At 44.6% G+C, this 18,349-nt stretch overlaps 1 protein-coding gene across 1 annotated transcript; it reads right to left on the bottom strand.

Annotated features, from left to right (window-relative positions):
* Positions 1-1,166: 1,166 nt before the first annotated feature.
* Positions 1,167-18,104, bottom strand: NAGA (alpha-N-acetylgalactosaminidase). The gene is made up of 9 exons (XM_083400315.1): positions 17,928-18,104; positions 14,007-14,184; positions 11,470-11,644; positions 7,831-8,008; positions 6,783-6,877; positions 5,426-5,587; positions 3,909-4,106; positions 3,250-3,393; positions 1,167-2,420 (listed from the first exon to the last, which is right to left on the bottom strand). The coding sequence occupies exons 2-9, from the start codon at positions 14,159-14,161 to the stop codon at positions 2,238-2,240; spliced, it is 1,290 nt and encodes a 429-aa protein (XP_083256441.1). The 5' UTR covers positions 14,162-14,184; positions 17,928-18,104; the 3' UTR covers positions 1,167-2,237.
* Between the last annotated feature and the right edge of the window lie 245 nt (positions 18,105-18,349).

Genomic DNA, 18,349 nt, shown 5'->3' with positions numbered 1-18,349 from the left:
GTTCTTTGAGGAGTTGGATCTCATTCTAGTAGAATGACTTGAAGCCAGCCTGGGACCTGGTCCTCTATATATTCTTGGACTCCAGCTCCCATCAGCCCAGACAGCAGGGTGAATTGTAGTCCAGCAATATTGGAGGGCCAGAGGTTCCTCATCTTGGATATAAAGGGAGGAGTGGGCCCATGAATGATTCCCTTTCAGTTCAGTTATCAAGGGAGATCTGGGGTTTATATACAAACAGAAAAAAATCAGGTTGAGAAGTACGTGATGCTTTCCAGAACTTGACACACAGCATTAATCATTCCATTTTAAACTGCTATTCAGTTCTTTGTCCTTTATCTGATTCCTATAAAACATACTTCTAGAGGTAGGTGGATAACCGAAGACAAAAAGACCTTGACACAAGCAGAAAGGTGGTTTTATATGGTCGTTTTTCATTTTGACAAATAAAAAATGATTGCAGAAGGTAAAATGATAGTGGTGACGGCTGGCTCATCAAGTGGTAGCCTATAATATTCATGTTAGATTGTGGCTGCCACCAGTTTGAAACCCTTTTGGTAACCTGTAGTTTTCATTGCTATACAGCACGTGCAGGACCCTACATTAGTCAAAGGAGATGCTGAGTTCACTAAACCCTAATTTGAGTATGTCTGACTAAGTTGCATTGTGGATCCTAACAAACTGCTGCAAAAATAATAGCTTGCATATGGAACCTGCTCCTGTGCCTTGCTTTGATTAGCATGCCACTCCTGGCTTTTTTAAAATAGCATGTTGGGGAAATGCTCTTAAAACAGACCTAAATCTACTTATTTTGCATATCTCCCATCCCCTTCACAGATGACAGTAGAAAGATAGCTGCCATCCTGTAATCTATCACCCAAAGTTACTGCCTCTTTTGGATAAGGTTGCCGTTCTTAGATTCCTAATTTCTGGGGTGTATTTTATAGCAGCTTTACCAGTCCCAAAGGCTCCTTCAGCTCCAGTTCTGCCTCTGTACAACTGAAGTTTCCCACTGTTACACTTCCACCTTTTTTACCTCATATAAACGTATTGAATAAATAACCACCCCATCAGGGAAAAAAATGGGTGGCTCACAAAGTAAATGAAATGAAAACTTTAAAAAATGTTATAGTTCATTTTAGCCTAAGAAGTTAAAACAGAGGCTGAGATTATAAAACAAGTCTTTATTTTATTTCACAAAATTTATATACTGCTTGTTTTTTTAAAAAAAAACCAACAACCCTGATTTAAAGTCATAAAAGACTTGCATGAACATCTGTGTGTACAATTAATGTTAATCCATATATACGTGTGTTTCCTATAACAATTCTGTAATAGGTGAGGTTGCCTTTAGCCCAAGAATAGCCTTTGAATAACAGGTTGGGGGGGGGGGGACAGAAGAGGTGTGTTGCCTTTGCTTCCAGGAGTTGAACCAGATGGATCTGTTGTCTGAAATAGAAGGGCACTGATATTCCTAAAACCCAAAACTGTTCAGCAACGTGATACATCCTTCCTGAATGCATGCAAGCCTATTTTGACTGCTTCCATAAGTTGCCTTGCTGATATGCTAGCATGTCAAGGAAAATACTAACTAGATCCCTGTGACCTGAAATGCTAGCTTTCACAATTGGTACTCTCAGCATGCAGAAAGGATCATAAGAGTGGTGTCTACAACTATACATTCAAAGATGTGAATTGCTGTTGTGGGTTCTAGTAGGTCTTGGATGCAGATAAGAGTGTTTGGGTGTCTCTCCATGCGCTCCACTATGAAACCTCACTGCCTCAGATACTACCACAGGTAAAATACTTGCAGCATGGAGGAGAAAAGAAAGAAGAAAATGGTTAATTTGAAGCTTAATTAGATTTTTTCAGACCAATTTTGGAAAATTCCAGGCAAGTTAGTTTTCACTGACATGAATATCTTAAATTTCCATATACTGTTTTAAGATGATCTAAACTTAAATTTCCAATGATTTCAAAGCATTTGGCTACCGTTAAGGCTGCAACTCTGTGGTGCAAGTTAAGACTTAACTTCCAAGTGGATCTATAGAATCAGGCAGTAGCACCTTGGAGGTAAATGGTGCATTGTCTCAGTTTTTACACTGCATGTGTAAAATCCCCCTTCTGACCCCACCCACCTGCCCCACTTTGAGGTGCCATCAGCAATACAAGGTGAAACACTTTCGCACCTGGCCTGACTTGCTGAGAAATCGTAGCAGCTAGTGATTGGCCTTTTGGCATCACATGGCAGAAGGATGGAACTTCCTGGCTTCAGGCAGCTGCTTCACAAAGCTGGACGGCTGGCCAAGGTATGTTGTTGGGTAGACAAACCACATGACTACTCCAGAGGGGTTAATGACCACTGTGAAGTTATCGGCAGCCTTCAAGCCAGTGATAATTTGACCACTGTACACATCCTGTGCCTGAAACAGAAGGAATCATTGTGAACAGGACATAGTTAACTCTGTGGGTATGTATATTATATACAGATAAATGAATGAACACGGATACATTGCTTTGAATATACCGGATACAGTTGCTATTTCACAGCCATGATAGCAGGCAAATGGAAAAGTGCTAAAGCAATCTACAAGATGGATTTTAAAATGATAGAAAACTTAATTCCCCATCTCATTGTTTTGTGCCACACCTCAAACAAACTCTGATGGTGAGTTTCTGGTTTGCATCATAGCTTGCTGTGCAGTAGTATTCTTGATACTGCTGCAAATGCACAGCTCACTGGTAAAAGAAGCAACAAGGATATGGTGGCCTTTAAAAAATGTAAATTGTGGTGAAGGCTGATCTGTGGGGCAAACGCACCATGGGTAAAGAGCACCATGCTAATTTTAACTCCGCTATCTGCCCCAAACACAAAAGACAAACATTTGCATGGCCAAATCACAAATCTGTGGGCCATGCAGAAAAGCAACACCAGTGTGGCTCTATTCAAAGCACTTATTACATTGCTGCTCTGTTGTGTCTGTCCGCCAGGCCTAATCTAAGGTAGGGAAGGGGAAGATGAATGCTAGAGGGAGGGGCCTCAAGGTTGGAAGGCCGAGAGTGAGATTTCTCCATGGTAATGCGGAAACTCTTACGACACACCATTAACATACAGGTTCTTGAAGATGATGTGTGCGGAGTCTGCACCCCAAAGGCCTCCTTCCTCCCTCTACACAGGACAAGAAGCAGCCCTGCTGGTGTGCAAGGATAGGGACTACTCCAAGATGCTGATAAGCCTTGTCTTTTTCTTACCTCATACACAGCATTCTGGGTAAAATTGAAGTGGGTGAGGGACGCGGTGTAGCGATACGGCATGTCTGTCCTCCGACTGAAGAAAACCAGAGCGTTGGCTGACTGGGAAAGGGGGCGCAGGAACACCTCTATGCGAGATTTCTCCTACAAACAGCAGATTGAAGTTACGTGCCAATAACGGGAACGCTCCTCTGGGACACACAAGGAATTTAGGAAGCTGCCTTATACTGGATCAGGCCATTGGTCCATCTGCCTCAGTGTTATCTACACAGACTGGCAGTGTTTCAGACAGAAATCTACCCTAGCTCTCCCTAGAGCTATCAGGGATTGAACACTGCAAACTGTTAAGTGGCTGGAAACGGGGGATATTGTTACAGGGGATAGCAAACAGTGCTACCAATAGCAAACAGTGCTCAGTACAGTCTAAATTGTAGGTCTACTTCTGTAAAAACGCTGCAGAAAAAAGTGCACAAGAGTCTAACTGCACCCTTTAAGATTATATGCCTTGGAAGAAAGTCAGGATATAAAATGAAACTACCCACATTTGGCTCAAGTTACAACTCCCCACTCAGATCAAAAAGCAGAAGACAGCACTCCCAGCTCCAAAGGTTTACAGGCTATGCTTATCTATTGAGCTACGGGATCCAGTCCTTCCCTACCTGAAGGATTCTGCGTCCTTGAATTCCCAGGGGATCTTGGTTAATTTTGATCATCAGTTTGTTCTGTAGAATTTCTCGTGCTTGCTCAGAAATGGTGCGGAGGTCCGTGGACATGAAAAGGGGAGCAGCCATGACAGTCCATAAGGCCATTTGGGAGCGGGACTGTTCGTAGCTGAGGCCAAAGTTTCCAATGATTAGCTGCAGGACAAAGAAGGAGGTTGAAACTAAGGATGAGATTGAAGTGAAGGATGAAAGTAAAAGGAGGTGATGGCTTGATTCAGAGAAGGCTCTAGTTCAGTATTTGTCAACTTTGCTTCCTGGGATGCTGCTGGTCTACAACTTCCATCATCCTCAGCCAGCTTAGACAATGGTCAGGGATGATGGGAGTTGTAGTCCAACACCATCTTGCGACCCGAGGTTGAAGAACATTGCTCCAGTTCAACGAACAGAAATCAGAAAAGCTAGTTCACTTCACTGTGATTGGGCAGACGTGTTTCTTTTTTCCAGTCATCAAACCTGCATTAAAATCTATAAATATCTGGTTTAAAATCACAATACAATTTGCTTTGAATTGGAGGATGTGAAATATTAGTCTCTCTCGGCAGCACTTCTGTACAGCATGTTCTGAGAAACGTTGTTTTAAAAGGTAAATCTAGCCCAGGCGCTGGATGCACAGGCCACTAGGACTATATCAGTGGCACGCAGTGAAATTTTTCATAGGGGAACAGTTAGGGCCAGAGGTGCTAGCTTGTGAGGGGCATGGGGGGGGGGTCGATGCCATGTGTGTGATGTTGTGAAGTCCTGATGTTGCACACATGGGCAACACGCCTCCCTGAGCCAGGCAGAAGCTTCCTTGGCTTTGGGAAGGAGGCACCAGGCGAACATTTAGGGGACTAGCATAGTTCCCTTAGTCCAATGACCGCACGCCGCTGGACTATATGCACATCACCAATTGGACATGTTTCTAAAGATGTTCTAAGATATATTTTCAGCGACCAAGTGCACAAGATCAGAAATGGCTGCCATGCACAGCATCCAGGGAACCTCACAATTTACTGTAAATTTTGAAGGCTTGAAAGAAAAAACCTGAAAACGGGTGGAGACTGGTAAACATTTCAGAAGCCAAAAGATCTGTATGTTTGCATGAAGATGAGAGATTTCTTGGAGGAGGGAAGTTCTGTGTCATGCGGAACTCTTTGACTCTCCACACCTTACAGAATAAATGATGCAACATATGTTTATTTGCAAAACATTTAGAGGTCCCAGAAGGGAAGGCTATAAACAACCCAGGGTAGAAGGATGGGGATTGCAGTAGACTGAAGGATTCCCAAAAAGAAACACAAAAGCCAGCTAAATCACTTAACTTACAGGCTTCAGCCCTTCTACGCAAGATGTTGAGAGCAGAGGAATTCCTGCCAACAAGAGTCTCTGCTGCATCTTTCTAACTTTAGAAATCCTGAGACAGTCTCTCTCCCTCTCTCCTAGCTTTCATGTTAAGCTCCTCGACTCAGCATTACCATGTCTGGGTCGTTCCAATGGCCAGGGCCAGACACTGGCTGAAGTACATCCTGATTGGCTGAGAACCAATCCACTATGGAGAGGACACTCTCCCAAGAGTCTTGTATATCACCATAGTTTCGCCAGAGATTACATATGTTTGCCAGGAGTGTGTAGTTCACCTGGAAAAAAGATGTGAAATGAGTTATTTACCAATAGAGCTATACACTTTACCCTTTGGAGAAACAGAGGGCGAGGTGCAGTTTTTCTAGCGTTAGAAATTCTGAGACCATCTCTCTTCTAGCTTCAATGTTAATCTCCTCTGCTCAACATCACCATGTCTAGGTCACTCCAAACTGGTGCCCTCCGGATGTTTTGGACTACAATTCCCATAAGCCCCAGCCAGCACAAAAAGTATGGGGAAACTGACCACAAATAGTAATATTGCACCCTGAAGCAGTATCCCAAAACAGGTGCTGCAAACTAGGATTATCAACAGACAGAAATGGTGCCGATAGATGATCCAGCCATGCTTTTTTCAACTGGCCAACTAACTAGTCCAGCACTCTGTGTCCCACGCGGCCAACAAGAAGCCCATGGGAAGCTCACATTGGCAGATAATGTCCTCCTCTTCTTTTCCCTAATAGCTCAGTGTTTCTCAAACTTGCATCTCCAGCTGTGGTTGGACTACAACTCCCATCATTCCTAACTAGCAGAAGCAGTGGTCAGGGCTGATGGGAATTGTAGTCCAAAAACAGCTTGAGACCCAAGTTTGGGAAACACTGTTCTAGTTACTGTACTCCGCTTGGACAAAACCACTCAAAGAGAAACCACTTTTTGGCTAATTTACACTGTAAAAATAAAATAAAAAGCAGTGTGCGTGTTGGACTTAGGTCAGTTACTAATCCCTGGTCAGCCATGAAGCCTACTGGAGGATCTTCAGCTAGTCATCAACTACCAGCTTAATTTACCTCACAAGGTTACTGTGAGGATAATATAGGGGGAATCAAAATAACCTATCCTGATCTTGAAGGAGACATAAACTATCATAGATGTTGTCCTGGAGGCTTTTTATTCTACCCCTCCCCTCGCCCCTATGGTTGCCTTTGTGGATATGGAATGATGAGTCAGGGAGGACTGAGGTCTTGCTCCTTGTCAGCTGAGCTGTTTCCAGAGTGCTTACAAAAGTGTAGCACAAGGTCAGACTGGAGGTCTTGCCTGTCTCTTATCAGCTTAAGAAGCATTTGATTGGTGGCCAGTGGTGGGCATAGATTTGTGGATCCCTGCTCACTCCACCCAAATTGTCAAAATTCTGAACATGCTTTAAAGGACCGAGGAGGTGACCTCAGCCCCAAAGCCTCTTCAGCAAGGCCTCACCTTGGGCGGAAGTCCCCCTCGATAGGCTGGCCAGCTACAGGAATAGGCAATGGGGCGGCCTGTTGCGTTCAGAGCACTGGACATTCTAGGATAACCTTTTAGGGATAAAGAATATTCATAATTTGAAAACTGAGCAAGTTGCAAGGGGGCAGGCATGGAAACTAGAAAACAAGAAAATCTATTTGGGTTCCAAGGTTAATTCTGGTGAGGTACACAATGCCGTCTCCTGTATTCTTGCCCTTGTGATTACTTGGATCCAATTGAAACCCCACAATAAAAAACACAACATGAGGCATATTGTGTGTTTTATATATATAACTCAGAAATCAAGTTATTTCCCTCCCCACTCCATTTTTTAAATGAAAAAAAAAAAGCCTTTCAGTTAGCATGTTTTTAAAGATGGCCATGTTTCTGATTTAAAACGAATATCTAGACATAACATGATATCCAGTGTTAGTGACAGAGCAGACCCACTGAAATCAATAAACTTGTTCACTGATTTAAATGAGTCTACCCTGACAATGATTTAGATAGCACCCTTATAACACAATTGTATTAAATTCAGATTTCCTCTTAAACCAGATTTAAAAAATAATAATAATGAATGACACCTTGTGTAACTAACACACACACACACACACACAGTGGTACCTCGGGTTAAAAACTTAATTCGTTCTGGAGGTCCGTTCTTAACCTGAAACTGTTCTTAACCTGAAGCACCACTTTAGCTAATGGGGCCTCCTGCTGCTGCCATGCTGCCGGAGCACGATTTCTGTTCTCATCCTGAAGCAAAGTTCTTAACCCGAGGTATTATTTCTGGGTTAGTGGAGTCTGTAACCTGAAGCGTATGTAACCTGAAGCGTATGTAACCCAAGATACCACTGTATCTGAGAAACACACACATCAAAAGCGGATTCAAATAATTTTTTTATCAGCAAGATCAAGATCAAGCAGCCGGGGTCAGTCTAGGCCCAGGCAGGATGGAGATGGAGCACTGAAGGGGGCAGGATAAAGCGAACAGAGGCAATGAGGAAGCCTCAGTCCTTACCTTTAGCCTGCTGATATACTGAAGAATAGCAGCCATCCAGCTTCAGCATATCCACTCCCCACTGGGCAAATGTCGAGGCATCTTGCTCAACCCGGTCCAGCGTTGTGCCGGGATACCCTTCACAAGTATAGGTGCCTAAGTCACCATAGATGCCAAGCTTCAGCCCCTGGGCATGCACCTACAAAAAGAAAGAAGAACTTGAAAGATGGACGGGGACTCCCATGGACAAACTGTAACGTCGACCAGTCAAAGCAGCTGGTGTGTTGCCATGCTTGAGTGTCTTCCCCCATTTTTATTTATTTAGGTAAAGGTAAAGGTACCCCTGCCCGTACGGGCCAGTCTTGACAGACTCTAGGGTTGTGCGCTCATCTCACTCTATAGGCCGGGAGCCAGCGCTGTCCGCAGACACTTCCGGGTCACGTGGCCAGCGTGACAAGCTGCATCTGGCGAGCCAGCGCAGCACACGGAACGCCGTTTACCTTCCCACTAGTAAGCGGTCCCTATTTTTGTACTTGCACCCGGGGGTGCTTTCGAACTGCTAGGTTGGCAGGCACTGGGACCGAGCGACGGGAGCGCACCCCGCCGCGGGGATTCAAACCGCCGACCTTTCGATCGGCAAGTCCTAGGCGCTGAGGCTTTTACCCACAGCGCCACCCGGGTCCCTTTATTTATTTACTTTTATTCTATTTCTACCCCGCTTTTCACTCAAATAAATCCCAAAGCGGCTTACAAACAAAAGATAAAAATTACATAATGAAACATCACAATGAAATACAGCATAAATCGCATAAAATACTTAACAAATCATCAGCAAAACCATCGCAAATCACAAATAAAGCAATTACCCTCTATTAACAAAACAACTAAAAAAAAGCTAAACATCAGTGTTACACCAAAAAACATATTATAGGATTCTTTTTTAAAATAATTAATTTTAATGATTTTCCAATAAAAACATCCAATTAAATATCCAATCATAATACTTGAATTAAAAAATAATAAAGTAAAATAAAAATATCAAATTATAGTCCAATTTGTATTTATTAATTAAAAATCATATGATTCACAAAGTACTACAGCGTTCATATCTATAAAAGAATATTAACAGCATTTTTAAAAAGCAACAAAACAAACAAATACCCGCTGAATTTGTACACATGCTCTCCCCTCTGCCATGATTCATAAACTATCATTCTATTCAATGCATCAAAATACACCTGCACATAATGTTCCTGGCAGCAACTCCCTTCTGAAGGATCCTTGCGATGGAGGTGGTCAGCACAAAGACTCTCTACCCTCGCATACTTTCTGCCACTATGACACTTCCATTTTGATAACAGAAAAATGGAATACCAGATTTGCAATTTGGAGGTTAGGGTATACTCTGGAGTGTGTTTAACTATGATTAAAAATATCAGTAGTTAACATAGCTACATGATCAGTGTGGGAACGATAAAATACTTGTAAAATCAGATTCGGCCCTTAAAACCTGTTTCCAGTTTTCTTAGGGAAAGCGCCTTAATATTATTACACAGATGGTATAGGACTTCTTTGCAAATGTCAAAAATGTTTTATTTCCGCATCAGAAAATTCTTTGGAGGGCTTGCAATAAACTTGGTACATATTATCATTTATGGTGGACTGAATGGCAGTTAGTGCAAGATTTTTGGAATTCGATTTTGACAGAACTATTTGTAAAGAAACAATTGTTTATTGTCCAAAATTAATGTTACTGAATATTTTTGATGATACCAATGTCAAAGTAATTGGCCTCATATAGGATCTTGGCAGCAGAAAGTTATTACAACTCAATGAAAAATCACCCAAAAGCTTACAGTGGATGCTTGGTACTGCTCTGGAATAGAGCTAATATGGAGGAAATTCCTCATAATTTCCCCATCTCTCACTCGCAGCCCATGTTCAGAGCTTATGGGACCCATAACCAGTGCTAGTTTCTGTTTCTCACTGAGCAGCTGCTGGGAGTCACAGAACTCTGTTTACATTCCAGAGACCTTGCAGTCTCACGGGAAAGGGAGACAGAAGAAGAAGAAGAAGAGTTTGGATTTGATATCCCGCCTTTCACTCCCTTTAAGGAGTCTCAAAGCGGCTAACATTCTCCTTTCCCTTCCTCCCCCACAACAAACACTCTGTGAGGTGAGTGGGGCTGAGAGACTGTGACTGGGTGGCCCAAGGTCACCCAGCAGCTGCATGTGGAGGAGCGGAGACGCGAACCCGGTTACCCAGATTACGTGACTACCGCTCTTAACCACTACACCACACTGGCTCTCAGGATGTGACGTTAGTGGTTTCCTGTTTCCTTTGTTCAGTTGCTCTCTGCTCTCACAGGGAGAGGAGGTATATTTCTTTGCTCTCTGCGTAGCTAGAAAATAAAGCATAGCAATGTAGCCCAAACCTCTCGTCTCTTCCGCATGCTGTTTTGGGAACTCTGCTGGGACGACATGCCTAAGGCCTTATCAAAGGATCAGGTCGTCAATTAATCATTGGGAGGCGATTCCGAAGATGAGCCTTATCAGCTCGGTCGAATGGAGATTCCGACATCCAGTACATGCTTTGGGGCTGTTTCGCACAGGACTTTTCTCCTACACTCAGCGTAGCTCAGAAATGAGCATCAGAACAAAAGAAGTGCTTGCTAGATCATGCCAATGGCCCATCTAGTCCAACACTGTGTTCTCACTGTGGCCAACCAGATGCCTGGTCAACCGTGGTCAACTCTCCTGCCCTGTGGTTTGCAGAAACTGGTATTACTGCCTCCAACCACAGAGGGAGAATACAGCCATCATGGCTAGCAACCATTGATAACCATCCAAGTTAGGGATGGTCGCTGCCTCTTGTGGGAGTGTGTTCCACAGTTTAACTATATGCATTCCCATGACTGCAGAAAGGCAAGCATGAGCCAGGTGGGAACTGGCTACAACTAACAGCAAATATTTGTGATTTGGACAGCACCTCCCTGTGGATCCCCCTCCCATCAGATGTCAAGGAGATAAAGAACGACAAAAGTTTTAGAAGACATCTAAAGGCAACCCTGTATTGGGAAATTTTTAATGGTTGATGCTTATGTTTTTATACGTTCTGAAAGCTGCCCAGAATGGCTGGGGCAACCCAACCAGATGGGCAGGGTATAAATAATAAAATGATGATGATGATCATGGGCAACTCTGCCCCTTGAATCCAACGGCTGCCTGGTTCATATTCTGCTTCTCCACATGTCTTGGTTTAGGGATGATGGCCCAAGCAACTGGTGTTATTACCTTTCTTGCCACAACCCAGGTGGGCCCAGGAGATCAAGGATGCTAGAATTAAATGAAAGCTGCTTTTGAACTGAAGGGAATGTTCTGCAGGCTACTCTGAAGAAGCAAGTTGAAGCCACTGAAGGAAGAGGACCTGGTTGCTTTGGGGACTCGTGATTTCACAAGTTTTTTAGTCCTCACTACTGATGGCTAGAAGGGGATTCTTGTTGATTGACTGATTGAATTTATATACCGCCCTATATCCGCAGGTCTCGGAACGATTCACAGAATCAAATCGCTATATAAAAGCACAAAATACATTCTTAAAAACCACGGATGGGAGATGCCCCGGATCTTGCTTCACCATCAGGAGTTATGGATCACTCACGTAATCTGCTAAGGCTTTGATGCCACTAGAGAACCTCTCAGGATCTGGAATCAGCTGCCCTGTTGAATCTCGCTGTTTTGCCATCCAGCAATCGTCTATATTGACATACACATAGCCCAGCTCCCTCCAGCCGTCTGCTGCCAGGCGATCCGCCATGTCCATGAAGAGTTTTTCACTGCCCCACAAAGAGAAAAGCAAGTTAAAAACAACATCCAAGTGACCCTGAACTATTTGTGGCCACAGGGAACAACACGGAAGAGAGCACCCACGCAGGGCTGTACAACCAAGGCAAGCATGCAGCTGCCTATTTTCACCAACAGGTGGCAAGCTGTGCCCATGAGAGCTTCCACAGCTGTACAACAAATTAAAATGGAAGTTTCGTATTGCATTTCATATTTTATTTTATGTACTTAATGTACAATAACAAAACTCAACTCCCTTTCCAATGGTTCTCCTAAACCCATCTCACTGCCACTATTCAGTCTCCTTTCCCCCCTCTGAACACTTACATACGCTTCAGGTTACAGACACTTCAGGTTACAGACTCTGCTAACCCAGAAATAGTACCTTGGGTTAAGAACTTTTCTTCAGGATGAGAACAGAAATCGTGCTCCGGTGGCGCAGCAGCAGCAGGAGGCCCCATTAGCTAAAGTGGTGCTTCAGGTTAAGAACAGTTTCAGGTTAAGAATGGACCTCTGGAATGAATTAAGTACTTAACCAGAGGTACCACTGTACAGGCACGGTACAAAGACAGTCATATACAAATGTTAAGTTTATCAAAGCTGTTTATGTTTATTTATTACAAGATTAAGTCCCCAAGCTTCTCTGGTGATTTAAATATAGGATTGTTTCTCTAAATGAGCATATGCTTTGTCAACTTGTTGCTGCCACTTTAAATACCAACTGCTTCTATTCAACTATTAATGTTAAACTAAGACAGCTTTAGCCTTTTATCTTCTCCACCTCAGTTGTGCCTGTCATACACAATAACTGGAGGCCGTGCTGGAATCCTCTTTTTCCAACCCTTTTCTGTGGGTTTGTCTTGTTGTGCCCCGGATATCTTCCCTCTGGCTTTCGTACTAGACACCGCCTCACTGAAAAGTCTAGAGTTTCACCTAGCAAGTGAGTTATATATTCCTTCTCTCTTTCTTTAGCATACTGAGAATTTGGACATTCAGATGCCAGTCCAGGCCTCGAGCAACAGTTAAACTGACTTTGTCCAGACCAGACAAAAACTTCCCACATCAAACACAATGTGCATTACAAATAAATGTGCATTACAATGCTGACGTTAGAATACATTACACAATATTAAATCTTTATTCAAATAAACAAGATTTCTTAGCAAGCACTTGAACACAATGTTGTATTATCCAGCAGTGCTCTTCCTCATGGTCAAGATCCTTCTAATGTTTACACAGAAGTAAACTCCACTCAGCAAACATCCCTCCCAATGTAAAACATAAACTCGTTGCCCTTTTATTTCTCCACATTGAACATAGCAGAGATGATGGCAGGGGAAATGTGCCTGGGCTGTGGGCCCTGTCATGAAGTAGTGATTCTGTAAGCAGGTATCTCAGGCAGGTGGTGAGAATTAGTCCCCCAAGAGGGAGCAGGTGATGGGGCTGGCTGGCTGCCAGGATTCCCCAGCCCCTATAAATTGTCAGGGAACTGACATCGGAGCCAGAGGGAGAGGGAGGGCTCCAGAGGGATTCCGGAGAGCGTCCCGGGAGGGAGAGAAGCAGCACATCTTCTGGGGAAGGAAATCAGCGTAGCACCAGTGGAGGAGGGGGGCAGAGGGGGGAATCGGCGAGGTGGCTCCAAGACTCCTCGCCGGGGACCAGCGGGGAGAGCACGGGTCCTCCGATGCCCACACCCTCCCTGCGCAGAAGGCTTCCGCACAGGGAGAGTAGGCGGAGACTAGGCGTCAAAGAACCTTTATGCTGGAAGAAGTTCAAGAAACGCCCACTGATGGATTCTGCCAGCGATTGAGACAGCCACGGGCGAGTGGCTGTCCAGACAGAAAGGGTTCACTCAGGCAACCCACCCAGGTGTGGCGCCGATTTACGCACGAGCAACCCCTAGAACCATTACATAAATATTCAAGTTAACCTGCCAAGGGGAGGAGAGAACACGTCATGGATGAGACTCCTGTTTGATGTTCTGTAGCTGGTGCCAGAGAAGGTGTCAATAAAGCCTGAGAACCCATTCGGTGCCTGTGAGTGATTAGCAGCTTGGAGGGAGGACTTGGGAAAATGATCCCCTCCTTGACAGGTCCGTCAGAATTCATCAAGCCTACCACCAATTTGTTTGTTTTTTAATGTAAAGTTGAAAAGTGGAGCACAGCTAGTGGGTATTCAGATGGCAGCATAAGTAAAATGGACGGAAAGTAAAATGGGCCTTCCTCGAGGCATCCTTCCTGCAAAACAGATCCAGCTTTGTGTGAAATGCAAGGGGACTTCACTTCTTTCTCCTCCCCTCCCTTGCTCCTGCCGCACATGTTTAAGCTGCAGAGATTCCAAGGCTCTTCCACTTACCTGATGCAGTTCTGTGGATCAGTCTTGCAATCAATATTGCAACGGAATCGTTCCCATGCAAGCCACCCCATTGGAGGCGTCCTCATGAGCCCATTCTCCAGGGCCAGGGAGGTGGTGACTAAGGCCGCAAGCAGGACAGGCGCTATGAGCTTCATGACTACCGATCAATAAATTAATGCTGCAGAGTGAGAGCAAATAATAGTAGTTTTCAGTAAGAAGGTTATTGAAGGTAACAGCAACCCCACTCCACAAGCCTCTTCGCTTTTTGCTTCACAGCATGCTTCAGTGAAACGAGCAAGTCTCCAATTAACCATGGCTTACTGTCATGTCCCAAACCGGTAAATGATGGTAGACCTATTTCGAACAAGCTGAAATCTTGAACTGCCTCAGATTGTGATTTGAGATCTTGGCTCATTTCCAAAGATGATAACCCTAGTTTCCAGGTGTAGGATGGAACACAAAACTACATTTCACTGAGATGGATCACGAAGGGATGAGGGAAGGGGAACAAGGGACTTGTGCACATCTCAGTCTATTAAGCAAAGGTGTAATTATCCGAAGACACCCCTACTTGAACAGTACAATCAGTTGTCCAACATGATCCAAACTTTACAGTACAACACATGACTCAAAGTGCTCTCATTCCATCCAAGAGCCTCTAGTTACCACCAGCACAATGCTCTCCTGTGCTATCAGATATTATCTAGATCCCCTGCCTTTCCGATCTGCATAGCCCTTGGAGGATATAGCTGAGTGGAAGATCATTTGCCTTGCATTCAGAAGGTCCAGCATCTTCAGGTAGAGTTGTGAAAGACTCCTTGTCTGAAATCCTAGATCGCTGCTACTAATCAATGTAGACAATACAGCACTAGATGGAGCATTGGCCAGACCTGGTAAGAGCAGCTTCTTATGTTCCAGCCCTGCAGTTCGTTATCATATATGCCATCAAATAAATATGAGCAGCCTTCTGGTCCTACTACTCCTGAAGAGCTAAAGTCATTCCAAAGATTGAAACCACAGGACAAGGCCAAAGCGCATATTGACAAGCAGCCTTGGTCTCAAGGCCAAGCAGGTTTGTAAACGTCCATGGGAGGATTAGAGGTTAAAGAAAGGCAGGATGCAGCTGTAGTCCCTCCTTGCATAGTGTCTAGTTTGTAGCTTGCAGCTTAGGGATATCTAGGCATGACCTGCCCCAGTTTCTGAAAGTTAGACAAACTTCTGCCTGCAAGCACATGACCTACCACTGAGCCTTCAGAGAAGGGTGTAGCGGGAAGTGACACATGCAGATAATATCTGACAGTATTGGGGAGCAGTAGCAGCGAGTGGGTTCAGGATGGAACGCCCAAGTTTCAGAAAATTAGGTAACTGGCGCAACAGCTACTGAGACAGAAACTGTTTCCTGATGTTCAAGTTTTCCGGTGTAATGTTGTGTGATGCCATATGGCCTAGCTGTCGTGTAGTATCATCTATGCTGCCATAACCCTATTATGCTGGGCAGCAGAAAGAACAGGGTGCTGTGCAGTTTCTATCCCAGAGCTGTTGCAGTAGCTCCCCCAACTGTTACAATGGCTGCTACACAGCCAGGTGGTCACCTGGAATGCAGATATGCCTGAGCTTCATGGAGTTTCAACCACCGCCTTTCTCAGGAGGGGAAGAGTCAGCACAGTGGAGCAGTTGGGAAGCTACATAGCTTGTTTTACATTCCTAGCAAGTCAATTACATGGGTCCTGCCTATTGATCATCCTCAACCAGCCCAGTCCCCATGAATGAGACCACAGCGGTCTTGCAAATATGGAAATGATAAGGAAAACTTGCCCTCTTTATGAAACTCTAAAAAGTCCTGGGTTATTTCAAGAACAAATCTGAACAATTAGCAACATTCCTCATATCAGCTTCCATGATCCATGTGAAACAGATGATTTTTGAAAATTATCCCTTTTTCTTGTTTTGCCCCCCTTATTGCAAGAACTCCAAAAGAAGAAGAAGAAGAAGAGTTTGGATTTGATATCCCGCTTTATCACTACCCGAAGGAGTCTCAAAGCGGCTAACATTCTCCTTTCCCTTCCTCCCGCACAACAAACACTCTGTGAGGTGAGTGGGGCTGAGGGACTTCAAAGAAGTGTAACTGGCCCAAAGTCACCCAGCAGCTGCAGGTGGAGGAGCGGAGAGGCGAACCCGGTTCCCCAGATTACGAGACTACCGCTCTTAACCACTACACCACACTGGCCACTCCTTGCCAGCCTAAGATATTTTTTACCCCAAGCAGCCGCATCTGAAAAATCCCAGAGATGCACTCCCAGAATTATCTGCAAAGGATCCTGGGGGTAACTTCTTTGACCTCAAGCTGCTTCAGTGCAAATAACTCCCTGGATTTCTTGTGTGGTTGGCCTGATCCTGATTATAATTTCAGTTTCAAATTCATTGAATTTGCAGCCAAAATTATGAGAAATGTTTAATCCTGAAAGGGATCGGACTATCACTTTGACTACTCAACCACACTGACATATGATCCAGGTAAACTCAACAACTCTAAAGAGTAGACAATGTCAAAGGTAAAAAAACTGAGGGTGGCCAAGGAGTCATGAGGTTACTCCTGAATAAAAATAATGTCCCTGTTATCCTTTGGATAATAAACTCTGTACTCAGATAAGAAATGACCTTGAGAATCACTACTCATGGAATGAGTTATTATTATGTTCCATCATAATGGAGGCACCATGCAGATAAAATTCATTTTAAAGAAGATCAACACTTGGAGCTTGTGCAGCTTTTTTTTTTTTTTATCTCTTAGCTGCTGAGGAGCAAGGGTTGTGCTTAAAACATAGCAGTGTAAATGCAAAACCATCTACTGCTAAACATCAGCTAGTCGATATTTCACTAGAGGTAGCCAGGTGGAGAAGTGGAGCCTTTCTAGAGTGTGGAACAGACTTTCCAATCTGGTGTTCTCCAGAGAGTTCGGACTACAACACCCATCAGGCCCAGCCAGCATGGCTAATGGTCAGGAATGATGGGAGTGGGTGGTGTGGCGCAATTACCGTAGGTGGAATTACAGAGCAGGAGGATTCATGTATTCCAATCAGCCACTGCTCAATGCAGGATCTGCAGTGCAAGAAACAACTACAGCAACAGCCCTCACAGAGTTATCTCCAGTGACAGAGCATCTACCCCTTTCCCCTGTGAAGGCAGTCAGCTCCCAAGGTTTAGCTGAAATTTACTAGCCCTGCCTTCTGGAACAACAGAGAAGAAGTTTAGAGTACAGGCAAGGAACTATTACACAACTATAATAGTCTGAAACACACACACACACACACAACTTGGCTATTACTATTCTAGGTGGGTCAAGAGGATGCAGAAGTCAGCCTGTATTTCAGATGTCATTTCATGAGATCTTACAGCAGCCTTTCCCAACCTGGGAAACATCTGGGTGCCCTCCAGATGTTCGGAGGACTGTGCTGGCTGGAAATTATAGGAGTTGTAGCCCTAATCATCTGGCGGGCGCTATGTTGGGGAAGGCTGCCTGGCCGGATCTTTCCCAAAATGCAGTTAAGAACTTTGCTAAAGGCAAAGCCATGCATTGACTTGAGGGGGGGGAGAATAACTAATAATAATAATAATAAATTTTATTTATATCCCGCCCTCCCCAGCCGAAGCCGGGCTCAGGGCGGCTAACAACACTAAAATAGTGCAACATTATAACTACGGTATTATTGGCTGTTCACACTTTGTGTTGTTCCTTGTCACGTTCTGGAGACAAGATTCTGATCGCAGAGAAGAGAGACATTTCATTCTCAAAAGAAACGGGTAATCCCGGTAACCTCCTCCCCCTGCTCAGCCTCCCTGTCTCCCAGCCGGGGAGCCCCAGCAAAACATTCACCTCTTCAACCCGCCAGACAACGACTCCCGCTCAAATCCCGCGCTTACCATGCAGGACTGCGAGCTACACTTGAGCATAGTCGACCACACCAGGCGCAAGGACGAAGGCTCATGAGAGGCTGCTGCAAACCGTATGCTTCCTGCTTTCCACTGGTCACATGACCAGCTGGCCAGCTTTGCGAGCCTGCTGATCTGAGTCCTGTTAGCACCGAGGCTTGTTGGCTGCAAGCGGATGAGGAAGCAGCAGCAGCAGCAGCTCGGGGGATGGGGCGGGCTCAGTCGGCTTGCTCAGGGTGACATATATGGCAAAGTTTACTCAGCGCAAGAGAAGACGGAATAAAGGACTGAAATTCGTGCATCTCGCCCCCACAATAATAAACGTTGCTCCGTCCAATCCATACCTCCCTCTTAGGGCTGCCATACGACCGGATTATCCCGGACATCAACGGGATTTCAAAGGTGGAATTGAT

This window comes from Podarcis tiliguerta (assembly GCF_965153285.1).
Source record: "Podarcis tiliguerta genome assembly, chromosome: 10".
Lineage (NCBI taxonomy): Eukaryota > Metazoa > Chordata > Lepidosauria > Squamata > Lacertidae > Podarcis > Podarcis tiliguerta.
This window is presented reverse-complemented; position numbering and strand designations above follow the sequence as displayed.

What these genes read in the sequence shown, in the direction of transcription:
- NAGA (XM_083400315.1), bottom strand. Translation starts at nt 14,161, where the DNA reads ATGAAGCTCATAGCGCCTGTCCTGCTTGCGGCCTTAGTCACCACCTCC. An exon ending in GATCCACAGAACTGCATCAG is followed by an intron (nt 11,645 to 14,006) that starts GTAAGTGGAAGA and finishes TTTGTGGGGCAG; the next exon opens with TGAAAAACTCTTCATGGACA. An exon ending in CCCAGAATGCTGTGTATGAG is followed by an intron (nt 2,421 to 3,249) that starts GTAAGAAAAAGA and finishes CTTCTGTTTCAG; the next exon opens with GCACAGGATGTGTACAGTGG.